The sequence below is a fragment of the Stegodyphus dumicola genome, chromosome 7 (assembly GCF_044657685.1).
Source record: "Stegodyphus dumicola isolate Sdum_Otavi_A_Nest chromosome 7, ASM4465768v1".
Classification (NCBI taxonomy): Eukaryota; Metazoa; Arthropoda; class Arachnida; order Araneae; family Eresidae; genus Stegodyphus; species Stegodyphus dumicola.
The window spans coordinates 31,081,370-31,098,651 of record NC_140774.1 but is presented as its reverse complement, the minus strand read 5'-3'; the positions used below and the strand labels follow the sequence as shown (position 1 = coordinate 31,098,651).

General features: G+C 34.1%; 1 protein-coding gene across 1 annotated transcript in view; it reads left to right on the top strand.

Annotated features, from left to right (window-relative positions):
• Positions 1–17,282, top strand: part of ttv (exostosin glycosyltransferase 1 ttv) — a 491,560-nt gene that overhangs the window by 445,686 nt on the left and 28,592 nt on the right. The window contains exons 4-5 of the mRNA XM_035355768.2: positions 928–1,182; positions 7,931–8,026. Coding sequence (XP_035211659.1) covers positions 928–1,182; positions 7,931–8,026 — 351 coding nt within the window. The remainder of the gene's footprint in view (positions 1–927; positions 1,183–7,930; positions 8,027–17,282) is intronic.

Sequence of the window (17,282 nt, the reverse complement as noted above, 5' to 3'; positions counted from 1 at the left end):
GCATAAATCAGTCAACGTTAAATGAAGGGGAAAGGTACGTGATATATGTTTAATCTTCCGTTACTATCGTCCGATTACATTCCCCCCCAAAAAAAAAAACCTATACTATTTATTATGTTTATCTATGTCTCGCTAAATATGTGTCATAGTTGGTATGATTTGGTTTGGATTTGCTTTATTTAAATATGGCAAAGCTGGCAAGGGCTCTCTGCCTAAGAGAAAGGATGCTTTCATGGAAGAATTTCTAAGGGAAACTTGCTCGTAGACACGTTACACATGGGGAAAACCACGAAAATGACCATGTAGCCAGCCCGTTTGCCGAGATTTTAACACTGAACCGAATTCCAAGTGTTCAGCGACTTTACTGTTCGGGCCACTAGTGGGCTATAATAATTGGGGTGGTGTTAAGAGATTTGTATAAATGATATGTTTGCATCGGATTTTAATAAATTTTCTTTGATATGGAGAATGGCTGTAAATCTCATTTATTAATAATTAGTTTATAAAAACATGCTTCTTTATGTATGATTATATTTTTTTCGAATTGGAAATTGTCTCTTTATACGAATGACAGTGAAGAATTGTTTTTATTGATTCTTTTAAAAATGTTCTATCGAAGAACACCCACATGTGTGTAAAATACAAATTTAAATTCTCTCTTATCTGCTGGAATTATGCATTAAAACTGTTACAGTCATTCATTTTGTTCATTTAAATATTTTAATTTATACAGTTATGTCTAAAAACCAGTCATAAGTAAAATCGCTTATAAAAATTTATCAATTGGAATTGATCTCGAGAATCTTCTATAGCTGAAAAAGCGATATTTTAATCAGGTTCTCTCTTTTCATTTTTAAATGTTGTAAAATTGACTGCACTGTTTGTATTATCATTTTATTGAATATTGCAAATTTTCTTTTCTTCTAGATCATCAGGGAACGAGTCAAAATACCTCTCCAGCGGAGCTCATATGTATGGAACAGTCACCCTGGGGCTCTGCCCACTCTGCCCCAATTTTCCGACGTCTTGCGGGATTTCCCTTTCTACCTGAATCATCTCGGGGTTACGCCCCATCCCAAGTTCACCGCCGTCATTTACGTGTCCATGGCTGCCTCTTCTGCGCACTCATCGCCCTTGTTGCGACTTGTCAAGACAGTCGCCAAGTCCGCCAATGCCGCCAGGGTGAGTTTGGATTCATTTTTTGGTGATGTTTTTCATTATGTTATTCATTGTTGCAAACGAGCAACCCTATCGTTACACGGCATTTCTGTAATGCTAGTTAGTTAAAGCGAATCAGTTTGAAATTTTAATTTAAAAACTAAGAGAATGCCGAAGCCAGAATAAATTTAACTCTTTCAATCAGTCGTCCACCCGGAGAGGACATCCTTTAAGTCCAACTTACCGCTCAGATATTTCTTCAAAAAATGTTTAGCCAAAAGGGAAAAAAGAAGAGGAAGAATTTTTTAGCTCCTCAAGAAGAGAGACCTGTTTCTGATCCACCTTGAAATCGATAAATTGAAAATCTAAGCCAAAATAAGTTTGCCTTTTACTTCCTTGTACAAAGTTAAAAAGGAAGTATTGTAATCGCGAAAAGTTTCAGGCAGCATATTTCAACGAAAATATCCATTTTGACCGCTATCGAATGCATATCGAATGCTATGTCTTTGCGTGATATCTGTACGTAAGGACAGAATAAAAGACTCTTTTCCTTCAAAAAAATTATAAAACTGCTTTAAAATTAATTCTGAAGAGAATTTTTCGTGGCATCTGTACGAACGTATGTACGTACGTTCGTGCGTACGTACGTATCTCGCATAACTCAAAAACGAGTAGCCTCAGAACGTTGAAATTTTGTATATAGGACTGCTATAACATGTAGATGTGCACCTCGTATTTTGGTTGCAATCGGCTGCACCAAACGTATATAAATATATTTATATATATATCCACTCTGTTACCCGGCTCAGTGATCTCAGTTTTTTTACTCTTATATGTTGGTAAATTGTACATTTTTTGCTTTAAAAATGATTGAATTATGTTGTTTTTATCTTCCGGTTAAGGATTTTATGCCTTTAGTAAATCTGCGTGCAATATTTTTAGAATTATCAGCAATTTTAAAGTTGTTTAATTGCCGCTAAGCCTTTTTTAATGGCGGCCATTGATGTTTACATTTGAAACAGGAGACTAGTGGATTTGTTGCCAATCTAGAGAAACTTAGCTTCGCAACAACAAAGCTAACGCCTTCATTTATTATTTAAATCATGCTTAATCCGTTCTGGAATTTTTTCGAGGAAATAAGCGTTTAAGATTTACTTCGTAATTTTTAATATAGATATTTTGAGTTCTTATATATTTTTGCCTTCTCGTGAAGTGAGAACTGAATTAATTAAATGAGAAATACTCAATCGTCTGTGAAAAACTGTTTCTTTTTTTGTTTTGTTTGCTTAATTTCTTTTATACGTCATTCTAGCTTTATTATAGTATTTGAATAGAACTTGTGGCAACGATTAGATAATTCTATTCTTTAAATGATATAAATGTTGTGCATTATGAGTTATAATATGAACGAAATATAATACTGTTAAGTGAATCTAGCGCCGGAGTGTCGCTATCGTAAACAAGTACTAGAGTGAATTTTAAAGAATGCATTTATTCTATTGTGGTTTATGCGCTGTCGGCGAAGTAGATTTAATTCAATCCAATAAGTTTAAATGAAATGCAAGAAAAAATGCGTATAATTTAATATTCCAATACAAAGAAGTCGTGGTGTACACATCAGATTTTTTTAAATATAATTTTAAATTTTACAGTGGCATATTTTTCATCACACAGTTGACTTTGCAACGAAAGGATTTTACAGCAGAAGAACCTAAGCTGTCACTGATAAATAAAAAGTGCGCTTGCTTTGGTCGCAGGAGCAACAAAACTGGTCCCCTGACGATTAGAAAAGTGTTGCTTGATCCGACGAATTTTTTGCTCCATCAGGCAGATGACAGTGTTAATACAAATGGATACAACGGCGCAAACGTAACGGATTCATACATGTCTCCTGCCTCTTCAGCCGGGAGATCTGAAATTACAGTCTGGGGAATATTTTCATGGAATATAGGGATCGCTTGATGTGCCTGGAAACAGCTCTCAGCTACATTGCTTTACCTCAGTATCGTTGCCAATTACGCACACTCGTTTGTGGTTGCTATGTTCCCTAATGCAGAATGTCATTTTCAACAGGACAAGAGGCGCCTTGTCGCTTGCACGATTGATTTCAAATTGGTTTGAAGAGTATGACTCGGAGTTCAAATTGCTTCCATGCTTGTTCAGAAGTCTGTCCTCAATCTTATTCATCATGTGTGAGACAAGTGGAAAAGATAACTTGAAAAAGAAGTGTGGAAATATAAAATTTAATTTAACGTTAGATGTCATGAAAAAACACCTTAGTTATTATATACTGATTTTGAATAAAACTCTATTGATTTCTTAAATGTTCAACCACAGATCCCACACTTAAGAAACAAAAACAATTTTGCCAAAACGTTTTCTGAAGGGAAATTTAAATGATGTGCTAGACCTATATCCCCCACAAAGGACAGACAGTTACAGAGGGTTAAATTTGTTTCGCTCGTAGTACCATTTAAATATGCTTTGTGATGCATCTGAATTGTACTGATCTCGAAGTTGTTGCGTTGCTTGCTACCCTTCTATTAATGCGGATGATTCGTGCCAGATTTCACCTCTTTAGATCACTTATGACCAGAATTGCCTGGAATGCTCTATTGCCATTCTATAAACGCACGAGAGACTGGTTTCGAGAAAAGTTAAGAGAATTAACTGTTTCACAGATGTTGGAAACCAGTCTTCATGTACCCAAGATCGTACGTCGTTCAGAATCGCTTAGAATTTTTGTCTTACTCATTTTGACATTAATCACAGTGATAACTATTTCTCATCGAGATAAACATTCTGGCTTTTTTGACATAGCTGGAAAACTGGGGGGATGGAGGGGAATGCTTAATTATATAAAAAATATGTCTGTAACATTTTATCCACTGTATACCTAGTTCAGTAGAAAAAAAGACTCTTACTGCAAGTGTTTGGATGTCTATGGAAAATGGAACCACTGTAAGTTAATTAGCTGAAACTTATCTTCAACTGATAATAGAATTCTACCACCATTCTAGTAATAGTGACTAATTACATCAAATTAAAAAAAAATTATCTAATTAGTAGTCACTATTCCTGAAAATTCTTTATACATTTATATGCTGAATTAAAATCTGTGGTCATATGCATGATTTTAATCTAAAAATCTATTCGCAAAAGTTAAGTGTATTTGAAAATTTCAAATTAACCTAATACTGCATGGAATCATTACTGTTTTTGCAGGAAAGGCCATTTTACGGAGCTGTCGCAGTGTGTAAGAATGCTTCATTAACGGTAAATAAAAAGTAAATAAAATGTAAATAAAAAATATCCTCTTATATCCCGTAAACCTTTTAACCGTCTGTGTAATTAAATAACATTCAGGAAACTTCCAAGACTCAATTAGGAAGGTAACCCCCTCCCAGCGGTTATGTCTTCTTTCTCGCCTTGTAATCCAATTTCATTAGTCATATTAAATTATCCGTATAATTGCAAGGATTTCTAAGTATTTATTGTGGCAGTTTTATTTATTTGCTTCTGTCTCGACATCTGTGGTGGGATTCTGTAGTTGGAGAATAATTTTAAAATTTATTTGATGACTGTTTAAGATAGCTTTAGAAATGTGAAAACTCCTTCAGAGCATTTTTTTATTTTTAACTCAAAGGGACAATTTGCCCTGAAGGGCTATTCATTTCGTTTTTGGCATTTTGCATTGGTTCACTATAAACGGCATTTCACTTTTCAAATTAATGCCACCAAATATTAGAGTCCTGCATTATATTTAAAAAAATTAAATTATGAAGAATCTGCATGAATGTGTGCATGTTTCTCGCGCTGTGATAAAGCAACGGCACCTAGAAACATCAAATTTTGAATAACTTAGTCCTCCACCTGAATATGGGCATCTGGAAGCCTAAATTTGGAAATTTTTTTATTATCTATTTAAAATTATTTAAAAGTTTAACGAATTATTGATTAACCAATTCAACGATATTAAAGCGAGCAGTAGCAACACTGTAAGGCGGAAAAAACGAAAACGCGCGAGTCTGTGTATCGGAAATTCTAAGGATATGCTTGTGAAGACATTAGGCCATTTCGAAGCAGGAGTCATGAAAAATATGTAGTGCCCTCGCCGGGACTCGAACCTCGGACCTCTCGAATACGCACCGAGCGTACTGACCCTTACACCACGAAGGCATGTAAGAAGGAGGGAGAGATATTTTATATGCTCTTTTTAAATTATTTTGGGATATTGCTGTTGAATTGAATTTTATGGTTTATTTTTATTTGTGTATTAATCTTGATTAAAAAGGTCACTAATTAATATTTTGAATCCTGCTAAAACTCTGTTATATCTATTTAATAATGAATATCTGCACCTTTAACCTAAATAAACCTAGCATTTACCATATTGTAGAACGTTTACTGTGATTCCATGTAGCTGACTTTTCTGTGCTTCTGATAATAATATATTTTTTACTCGTATATATTATGCGGTTTTCAGGTCATTTATAAGAATGGACTGCGTGATAAACGTGTACCCTATATTTCAAATTATAAATCCTAGTTCGGTACTAAAAAGTGTAAAACAGTTGCCATATGCGACGTTGTTACCAGTTATGTTATTACTATGTGGAGCTTTACTATTAATAATTTCTATTGCTTAAGGATGATTAAGTGACAAAAGAAGAAAAAAAAAAAAAAAAAAAAGACGTAACTAACTAGTTAACGAGTAAAATAGAAATGTCACAGTAAATCTGTTCTCCACTGAATAAATATTTTGCTCATAGGTTAGATCTAGCATCTTGTTAAAGATATCAACTTCTTTATAAAGGAATAAATACTTATTAGTCAAATGCAGCTTTCGTTCGAAATTTCAAATCTGAATTACTTGTAACCATGCCTGTTGTTCGTAATGTTATTTGAAGAGTCTGTAGCTTTTGCTCTAAAAATGAAAATCGAAGCTGCGCATTATCTTTCCCTGAAAATCATATAACTGTAATGGATATCTCACTGTGTGGATTAATTGTGATTGATATACATACATATGAGAATGAAATAAAGGTTTTAAAATTTTTCGTATTCAAAAATACTTTATTGGATAATCTTAATAAAAATTTGTAGATTGTATTGACAATCTGAGGAACAGTAATTGAGGCAAGATGGCGGAAAATTATTGTCTTGAGTGATGGTCAGCCATTATTCATCATATTTGTTATAAGTTCATGAACGAATGTTAGTGAATTAGCAAGGCACGTAAAATATCGCGTGATGATATTACAAACATGTTCGACTCGCGATGGGTTTGGTATTAAATAGGATTGTGGCGGACACAGGTGTTATCTAGCTTGCTGTTTGGTGTCTTTGCTGTTTGCTCGTGTCGCCACTATTAGCTCGGATGGGAAATGTGGCGCTACGCCGTTGTTCTTGAATGTGGTAAATGACTTCTGAAGGTGTCGAGCGTAGGTCTATTTCATAGCAGTCGATTATCTTAACGCCATCGCAAAAGTGCAGCTGTGCAGTTGCTTGACTATTTGAACTGTTTCGTGGTGCGAACCCTTGGAACCGCAACACACTCTCTTTCTAGCAATTTTAATGCGATATTTGGAGATGTAACTCCTCGTCGCGATTGAATCCGTCTTGTTGCCATGTTTTTGAGCCTTGTGTGTTAACTTGACTGGTAGTTTTGGTGGTAGCCTGTGGCGCCTATGCGTATGCGTGCCTAGCTATGCCCTTTGTTGCACTGCATTGCTTGAAGCTGTCAGCGTGTGACGTTGTTCTTCATTTGTTCCCTGGTGAGCGAAGATGAGTGTTCTTGTTACACTGGAAGTCATCGATGTGGCAGATTCCAGAAATCCCCTCGCTCATTTTTTAGCATTAAGGGTTAGTGTGGCTCTACGACGTCCTCGGTATCCGTGAAGATGATAAATAAAATTTGCTTTTCGGCATTTCTGCAGCTGAAGAAGAAGGTTCTATACTTAAACCTTCGAAACTAGTCCAGAAAATGTATGAATATTACGTTGGTTCTTGCTGCTTTAACTCCTCCAGTATTCGTGATTCCGCGAGATATTTTAAGTCAAAAATGATAAATAACCGTGCATTTCGAACGTGAGTCTGTTTCGTAGCAGTCAAGTATCTTATCGTTATGGCAAAAATGCATCCGTGTGATCACCTCAGAGATATTTGAATTATTTCACGGTGAGAGCGTCTGACTGGTACTCAGGGCCTTTATAAGATGGAAAGAAAGAGATCAACGTGACTGAGATCATGTTAGGAAATCTGTTACACATACCGCCGATAGAGCTCAAATGAAAGTAGAAATAGACATTTTTGATAAATAACGATATGCAGTGAACATAATTGTTTGAAAAATCCGTTGGTTGATTCGGGTTTAAGAAAAACGCGACATAAAGCAAGAGAATTATATTTTTCTTTACTTTACGTACTACAAACGGCGTTTTTAATTCCACGATAGTAATTCTTTCCGTAATTTCACTGTTTGAAATAGATCACTCCTATAAATTACAAATATTGTCGTAAGTATAAAGAATATCTTTTCATAACTGTTTTATTTAATAGATCACTCCTATAAATTACAAGTATTGTCGTAAGTATAAAGAATATCTTTTCATAACTGTTTTATTTGTGAAAATGTATAATTGAAATGACAACTAGCTGTATAGTTTTGGTAATCAAATCTTTATAGCGAGTAACATTTTCAAAATGTGGTATAACATGTTATTCATATGATAAACAGAACGCATCACTTTTTTTTTTTCTTTTTTTCCAGGTGGTCGTGATCTGGAATAGCGAAACTGTTCCGGCGTCTTCTGTGAAGTGGCCTTCCTCTCCAATCCCCATCAACGTCATACAGGCCCAGCACAAGGTACGAGTCACTAAATACTTTCATATCAGTAATCAGAAAAACTCATTAAGGGCAATATTCTCATGAGACTTAGGCAGGGACTGGTATATAATACGAAATAGCTTTTCTTAAGGGGAAGAGCTTTTATATAATGTTAACAATTGTAGAGGCGTTAGGTTATTTCGAAGCAGGAGAGATGAAAAATGAGCAATGCCCTCGCCGGGACTGGAACCTCAGACCTCTCAATACGCGCCGAGTGTGCTAACCATTACATCACGAAGGCACGCTTAAAAGGCGGACGAGAAATAGCTAATATGCCCAACCTTTTAAAGGACGACTGGAGATTAGGGAACCCAATCGCCAAATCCTGGTGGTGGAGAATCATCATCCATCACCTTTTTTAGTTCGGGCGCCACTCTAGAGACATTAGGTTTATTTTGAAACAGAAAACATAAAAAATGAGCTGTGCCCTCGTCGGGACTTGAACCCCGGATCTCTCGATATGCGCCGAGTGGGCTGACCATTACACAACGAAGGCATGCTAAGAAGGCAGGAGAAATACCTTATACTATAAAATTTGGTACAAAAATGTATGAAATAAGTTATAGCGTTATGAGTTTGAAGTGGATTATTTTGTATTCTTGATATTAGCTGCAAGTCTTTGAAAGTTTACCAATTGCGAAATTACAGGATAAAGTTCATCAAGAGATGTAAAGCTTAGTGCAATTCTCGATCCATACTGTTCTGTGCTTACGCATGGCCTGCGTGTAGGTTTTGAAGCTCTACATCTTTTAGATTACAGTCTTTATATTCCTTATATGTCTATCGAAACTATGCAGTAACTTACGGAATGTATAATCAAATTTACTTTGCATATACAAACACTTCTTATCCCTTTCTTTAAAATGGAAAATTGCAAAGAGCATTAGGCATTTTATTTAAGAGGAGGAGACGTAAAAAATGTGCATTGCCCGATGAGATTCGAACTCTGAATCTCCTGATTGCTAGCCTGATATGCTTCCAATTACACCACAAAAGGGCGCTGTAAGGAAGCAGAAAATGCATTACAAATTTAAACCGCATCAATGAATGAATTTCACACGTTTTCTTCCGGCGCAATGCTGATCGATATTTTTTTCCCTCGACGTATGATACGTCGTATATAAGTCATATTTTATTATTAGTCCAAAGGGACTTTGTCCCTGAAGGACTATTGTTTTCGTTCTTCGATTTTGCGTCGTTTCACTACAAACGGCGAATCACTTTTCAAACTGTTGCCACAAAATATTATCGCCCTGTGTTATATTTAAAAAAAAAATTAAATAATGAAAAATCTGCATAAATTTATGTCTATTTCTCGCAATGGTGATAAAACAACGGTACATAGAGCCATCCAATTTTGAATGACGTAATCCTCCTACGAATAGGGGCATGTGGAAGACCAAATTTGAAATTTGGAATTTGATTTAATCGATTTTTTATTTTGTGAAGCTTTAATGAATATTTGATTAACAAACTCAAGAATTTCAAAGCGAGCCATGGCAACGTTGTATAGAAAAAACATTTTTATCTCCAGCGCGTGAGTCTCTGTATCGGAAATTCTTCTAAAGATATGCTCATTTTAAAATTATTTTGCGATATTGTTGTTGAACTGAATTTTATGGTTTAAATGCGAAGAACGTAATATTTAATAAATAAATAAATATAACCCACAGAATGTTTAAAAAACGCCCCTTTAGACGTAATTTAAAATCTGAAACATTTGAGATTTGTGTGTGTGTGTGTATTATTTTTGGTTTTTGTGTTATTTCAACAAATGTTGTATGTTTGTACGTTATTTCAACAAATGCTGTATATTTGTATGTTATTTCAAACTGAAATATGCATGTTTCAAAACGTTGCGCTCGTGTTAAGTTTAACCTGTGCATTCACTAATAAATTTTAAAGGCACGAAGAGGAGCATCCGAAGGGCATGTTAGATTTAGATGTTCTCTTCGAGGTGACAACCGAATGTAAAGGTAATACAGGTTTTCTGTTGGATGTCTTATTTGCGTAAGCAGATCGAGGTTCAGATAGTTAAATTTGGATGAATGAGTTCTTCATCAATAATAATACGAGGGCTATTCAGAAATTAATTTACGTTTCGCTGCTGCGCGGCGAGAGTTAGTGCTAGTGTCCCTATCTTGGTGTCGGAGTGTCTACTGAATCCTTACACATCCGGTTGTAATCGTTGACGGCACGTATTGCCTCTATTTTTTTCACCATGAATGTTTAAAATATGTGCGGCAATAGAAAACCCCACCAGTTATGAAGTGCGATTAGTGATTATATTTTTGTTCGCAAAAAAAATGAAGCCAATTGAAATTTATTGGGAACTTTATAACGGTGTGTGGAAACGACGTAATGAATGAAGTCGGAGTAAGACAATGGTGCATCATGTTTAAAAATGGCCTCACAAATGTTCACGAGGAAGCACGAAGTGGCCGGCCGAGCATCGTTAATGCTCAACTCGTAGAGAAAATCGATGAAAAGATTCACAAAATTTACCACAATTTTGGAGTTTCCTAAATTTCACTAACTTTGTTGTTTGGTGTTGTGACGCAAGATCTAGGCTGTCACAAGTTTTGCGCCATATGGAATGGATACGAAAACTCTTGTCAGAAGACTACAAAAAGCAGCTCATGGTAGCGACTTTGACATTTCTCGAGGCGTACCACGAACAGTGAATCACTTCTCGATCGTGTCGTAACAGGAGGCGAGACTTGGGTAAAGTTCGTCACTTGTGAGACACTTGTGTGTGCCTGCCTTGCAACACAGCGCTTCGACGATGACGAGGAACTGAATACCGACGTCCATGCATGGCTGAAGACCCAGGGGCAACTTTCTATGACGATGCAAGCTGGTATACCATTATGATAAATGTCTTAATTTATACAGAGATTATGCAGAAAAATAGCTGAATAATGTGTAATGTGCCTTTCTAATGTAAGTAACAAAAATGTGTACTCTTTTTTTTTTTTTTTTTTTTTTTTTTTAATTCTAAAACGTAAGTTACTTTCTGATAGCCTACGTAGTTCTAGCAACTGGCACATGTTAAAGTCGTATAGTTGCATCAAGGTGGTTTTAAATATTAGATGCAATGATTTCTGCTGACCGTAGGGGGGGGATTTTTAATGTTGGAAAAAAAAATGTTCACCTTCTATGTAGCTGATTTTTACTTTTTAAAGTTGTATTTTTAACTTTTTTAAAAGCATATTTTAACAATCTACACTGAAGAAGTAATTAATTTTATTTTTGATAAAAAATAGCTCACAACAGCGGGTTCTCGAAGAAAACTATTTAGAATTGAGGGAATAGTGTTGGCCAGATCATCATTTTTTTAACCCCTCCTTCCATGTGTTCTTTTTCTTTCGCTCGAAATAAATTTAATATTTTTCCGAATTTCGTGGACTTTCTTTCTTCATCTGTAAATAGCAATTTCTCTCGAAGAAGAGTCTGGATTGTGGAACTTCCTTTCCAGTAGAGTTCCATGCTTTCCGCTGAAATTTTTCTTTAGAGTCCCTTTCCGAGTTTTCATCCTCGATATGGAGAACAGAGAAAAATTTCCATTATTTGACTTCCGTCTGGTTTTTCTTGTACTCAGGCGCACCTGTCTAGGATTTGTTTACTCCCATTTCATCTTAACTTTGGCCGAGACTATTTCATTTCCTAACATTCGCTTAAGAAAGTAAATAGAGAACTACTTCAGCAAATGTGACTAAACACTTTTTCGACAACGAGATAATTTTGTCTGTTGCGTCGAAATCCAATTTGAATCGACTTCATTTCTTCCTTCACCCTTTTTCTTGATCAAAGAAGTTGCCGCCAAGTCTAGACGTAATATAAATATCAAATAGATTGCATTTAGAAACACGGAAAATGAAATAAATTGAAAATTCGTCGCTTAATAGATTTAACGAATTTTGTGTACAATTAATATTTAAATAGATTTTTCTTTTTAAGCTGGAAGATAAGTTAAATATAAAATAAATGTATGTTACATACATAAGGAAAAGTACTTCGAGTTCTATAATTCACAAGTGATGTATGTATTTAATTTTACATTAATGCCTTACCTATTATTTGCTTTATATGATGAAGTTTTCGAGTTAGTACTCTTTATAGGTTGTTATTAAAATTTACATATCGCGACGTTAAAATTCATATATTGTCGACCACGGAGAAAGTGATTCTCCTTAAAAGTCTGCGAAAATACTTGGATTTATCCAAAGTAAACTTATCAAACGGAAAAACGTGCTTCCATGATGATCCAAGAACGCGCTATTACTAATCCATGTAGTTAGGTCGTGAGATGTAATTTTTTCCCAGGATTAAATTATTTTATTAGAGATTATTCATTTTCCTATCCTCTCTTTATTCATTTCCTTATTACTTAATTATACGAAGTAAAGAAAGTATTGTAATCGCGAAAAATTCCGGATATCATATTTCAACGAAGATATCCATTTCAACCGCTCTCTAAACCATTTGAACGAGGTTTTTGAGTGACATGAGATTGTAAATTGGATTTAAAAAGGATTCGGAACAGGGTTTTTTTTTTTTTTTTTTTTTTTTTTTTTTTTTTTAATCGTCTGTACGTATGTATGTATCTCGCATAACTCCAGAATGAGTAGCCGTAGAATGTTGAAATTTCGTATGTGAGATCGCTATAACATGTAGTTGTGCATCTCCCTTTTTCGTTGCAATCGCCTGCATCAAGTATAAATATATATGTATATTCCCACTGTATTAGCTCGCTGAACTTAAGATTTTTTATTCATATATGTTGTTAAAGCGTGCATTTTTTGTTTTAAAATGTTCTTATGTTCTAATTAAGGTTTTTATGCCTTAAAGTTAATCTGCATGCAATAGTTGTAGAATTTACAAATTTAAATGGGTAGTTGAGCCTAACGAACCGCCATTTGTGTACATTTGAAACTCAGTAGAACAGTGAATTAAGTGAGGTTCTGTACCTTCAAAGTCCTTTTTCCGAGGCGAAATCAAAAGTAAACATTCAGTTTTTTGCAAAGAAATATCTGCCATCTTATCTGGCCGAATTGCTTGTTTTTGCGTAGAAACTCTAATTTTAATTGTAAAAAAAAAAAAAAAAAAAATTAACTGTATTTGGTGTTTTATGTTTGTCTGTATTTTACAATTTTTAATGCATATGTTTTGAGTTTTTATGTATTTTTGCTTTGCCGCCAAGAGAGAACTCCATTAATTGAATAAGAAATATGTCTCTAATTAAATTCGAAATGAAATGCAGCCAAAAATATGTATAATTATGGCCATACAAGGAAGTCATTTGGTGTTCACACATTTTTGTAATGATTTTGATTTTTAATAATTGAATTTAAATTTAATTTTAAAATACGAACGTGGCTGGCATCAAATTGGAATAAGGTTTAATTATCGTCTGCAGCACTAAAAATATTCTTTTCTTTAAAATTACGCTGAAAAATAAACGATGGATCCGAGACTATATTTTTACGCTGTCCGAAGAGAATTACTGCTATTCAGTTATTAAAAAAAGATTAGAAAAGCATGGTATTAATACTTCTACACGTAGAATAAGTGACATAATTAATGCGAAAGGAAAAGCAACGTCGAAGTTTACATCTGTTGGGGAAAAGGCAAAAAATGCATACCCAACAAAGGTACGTACAGCTCTTATGAAATCTAAAGTCGCATATCAAGTTTTAAAGGAAAATCCAGCCTCTTAAGGAACTATAGCAGTATCTTTAAATATCTCTCTAGAAACTGTGAACAAAATTATAAAATCTGATTCAAAGCTAATCAAAACAAAACAAACAAACAAACAAACAAAAAAAAAAAAAAAACAAGATGTTCATCAACTACTAACGCCGACACATGTTTCTCGGTGTAAGATCATGTGCAGATTGCTGTATGAAAATTTTATTTATTTGACAGGTGAAAAATGGAAATATATAGTTACAATTCATGAGGCTTAGATATGCTCATTTGATTGCAATAGAAATAGATCGATTTACTACCGAAAAAGAGGAGAAAAAGACTTAATATGTTGGTTCAGAAAAAATAAGGAGTTTTATGGTTATTACTGGATTCTTTTTATAACGGAAAACTTAAAATAAGGAAAGTAGAAGAAATGCCAAAATTAATTTGGATTAGTATCAGAAATATGTTTTAACATTTATATATAAATATATAGAAATATATTTTTAAATAAGAAATTCCATCTCTTTATCCAAATTATCTTCACTGTGTTAAGTTCCATCGGGATAAAGCTCCAAGCTATACCTTTAAATCTACCGCTCTATTTTTTTACAGAAATGAGAAATGAAACCGGAATTGAAGCTATTCCCTTTAAATGCATCCCACCAAAGTCCCCTGATGGGTCCCCTATGGATTTCTGTGGATTTGGACTTTTAAAACGAGCTTTTTTATAAGCGGCATACCAAAACATTGGATGGACTCTGAAAGATTGTGAAGGAGGAGTGGAATAAAATCAACCTTGATGTTTTAAGAAAAGGACTTTATCTTGGAAATCAAGATGTAATATGATATTTCAACAAAAGAGATATTAGACCGAACATATTAGGAAATAAAATTCTAAGGTTTGTTTATATAAAAATATTTTCAAAATCGTTACGAAAATGTGTGAACACCTCTGTTTATCTTCATTTCTCCTACTTCTGTAAGTGAAGTGATGTCACTGAACTCGAACATTGGGAAGAGCGTAGCCTCGTTTGTCTACTGACTTTAGTTGGGATGACTGCGAAAGGACGGAAAGTTTTCCAGTGGATAATATTTGTAGAGAGTACCGTGGAAAGCATTTTATTATTTCGCATTACCTTTCCCAATGCGAAAAAATAATATTGCAGCAGCGAGAGCATTTCTCCTTAATGTTAGTCTTGCCCCAGTAACCTTATTTTTCCGACAAAACCTCATTTTCAAGCATTTCCTGTTACAGTATACAAAAGATACTGTTGATTTGCCATTAATTTCACTAAAATTATTTACATATCTACAAAATTCTTAACAATATTATGTACTAGCCACTATCCGGCCAGCCTTTATCTGGCTTTTAAATGTACCAGAAAAATGCCTAAAGGGAGCACCAAACATTAAATTTAAAAACTGCACAAAATTTTACTCTGCAGAACAACTTTATAAAAAAAAAAAAAAAAAAAAAAAAAAAAAAAAAAAAAAAAACCCCAGAAATTTCGATAAAAATTATTATATATAAAAAAATTACAATGAACTAAGCAATATCCCTTAACACAAATATTAATTATCCTAATAAATAAATTAACCAACTTCCCGTTGCAAAATCTTAAGAATTCAAATGGTATAAAGGAAGTTAGGAACTTTGTTTTGTAAAAAAATCATGCAAAAATTTTATATAATTAAAACATAGTATAAAAAAAAATTAGAATGAAATAAGCACTAAATCTCATATTTTCAAGAGAAAACAGTCAGCAGTCCAGTATCCAAAGCAATGAATGGAAAACTGTTGCCAAAACCACATTTCTAAAAGAATGAAACTATTCAAAACGATGCAATTTCATCAAAAAAGATAAAATTTAAAAAAAAATCTGATTCGAATTTTGAAAAAATCGCTTCGAGTTGCACTGGCACCTATGTACACCTAGTACATAGGTGCACGCACCTATGTACCTACTATGTACACCTATTTTGGGGTATGAGGATGAATTGGGAAAGGATGAAATGACTTTTAATACAGGTAAACCGGGGGGGGATTGGACCTGCATTACGAAGGTGGGGAAATTCTGGTATCCTGTGCACTTGTATTTGTACCTGCAGTAAAATTTAATAGCTGTGATCGGAGCTTAATCTTACTTTACTAATTTTAATTTTCATATCAAAAACTAGGAGGTTCTTTCTGGAATTTGTTAGCGAGAGCTTTAGACTTCAGCGTTTTTAATTTCACAACGTATTAGGTCGAACAACAAAGAATTTATTCCTGTTTTGCAAGCTTCATTAACCATTACTTCCGACATATTTGAAAGTAAACGCTTTCTGCTTTTGCTACTTTGATCAATAGTATTCATTTGAAAATTGCGAAACTTTAGCTGATATATTATGTAGTTTATTCGGAAGACCACTTGTTGAAACGCAACCAGTGTAATGACTTTTTAAACACACCGATTATCATTTAAAATTATAGGTTGTCAAAACGGACTGTAATTATGAACAAGACCAAAATCTGTACTTTTACAATCGTTGTTGGATGAAATACTGCAATTTACTTTATTATACACGATAACCAAAAAAGTAACTTAATTGCTCGTAAATTTGCAATAAGCACAGTAACTACGATTTTCCTCTTTCCCCATTTTACTTATCATATTTTATAGCAAAACGTAAAAATCATTCGTTCTCGATTTTCTGGCTTTTATTTTCTTTATGAAATACCGAATTTTAATTTCCCTTTGCTTTATGAACAATAACTCTATATACTTCCGATTCCTAAAAAAAAAAAAAAACAGAAATTGCGTTTGGGAAAGGCGAATAAATGTCATATTTCCAGATTATTACACAGTGAATAGTCACGTATGAAACGTTGAATACTCTCACCAACAATCTGTCTTAAATTCTGGCGCCGCCTTGATGCATCTTCCGCCTACAATCTGAATTTGAAATTATCTTGCCTTGGTGCGGGCACGTCACATTCAGTCCCGTTAATGGGCACTCTAGTCTGTTCGTCACCCATTAACTGCCCATTAAAGTTCTCCTCTATCGCAACAGAATGACTGTAATCGAATTCGCAGGGACTTAGGTATTGACTTTCCAGAACTACAATTGCATTTCCGGATTCTGGAAGAGATTATAGGTATCTTATAGTATTAGCTATTTGCAAAAACATAGCCCTGAAATCAAACAGATAACCTGGACTCGAGATAATATAATGCCTTGAAAATGTATATATGTATATATGTAATCATCTGTAAGTTCAAAAGAAAAATTGTGCGCTGGCTTTTGTAAATAAATCTCTGTTTTTGAAATCGACAGTCATATTGAATGCATTATTTATCCGCAATCAAACATAATCCTTTCAGTAACCTTGCTACTAGAACAGCACTGCATTTTCACCTTATTGTTGGTTCAAAAACTTTTGATTAAATTTATATGCAAATTGAGTTTTGATGTTAAAAATAAATCTTTAGTTTAATCTTTTCATTTTTCGTGACGTTAACTTCACGCTATTAGGGCGCTCGTTCGTTGAAACGTAAAA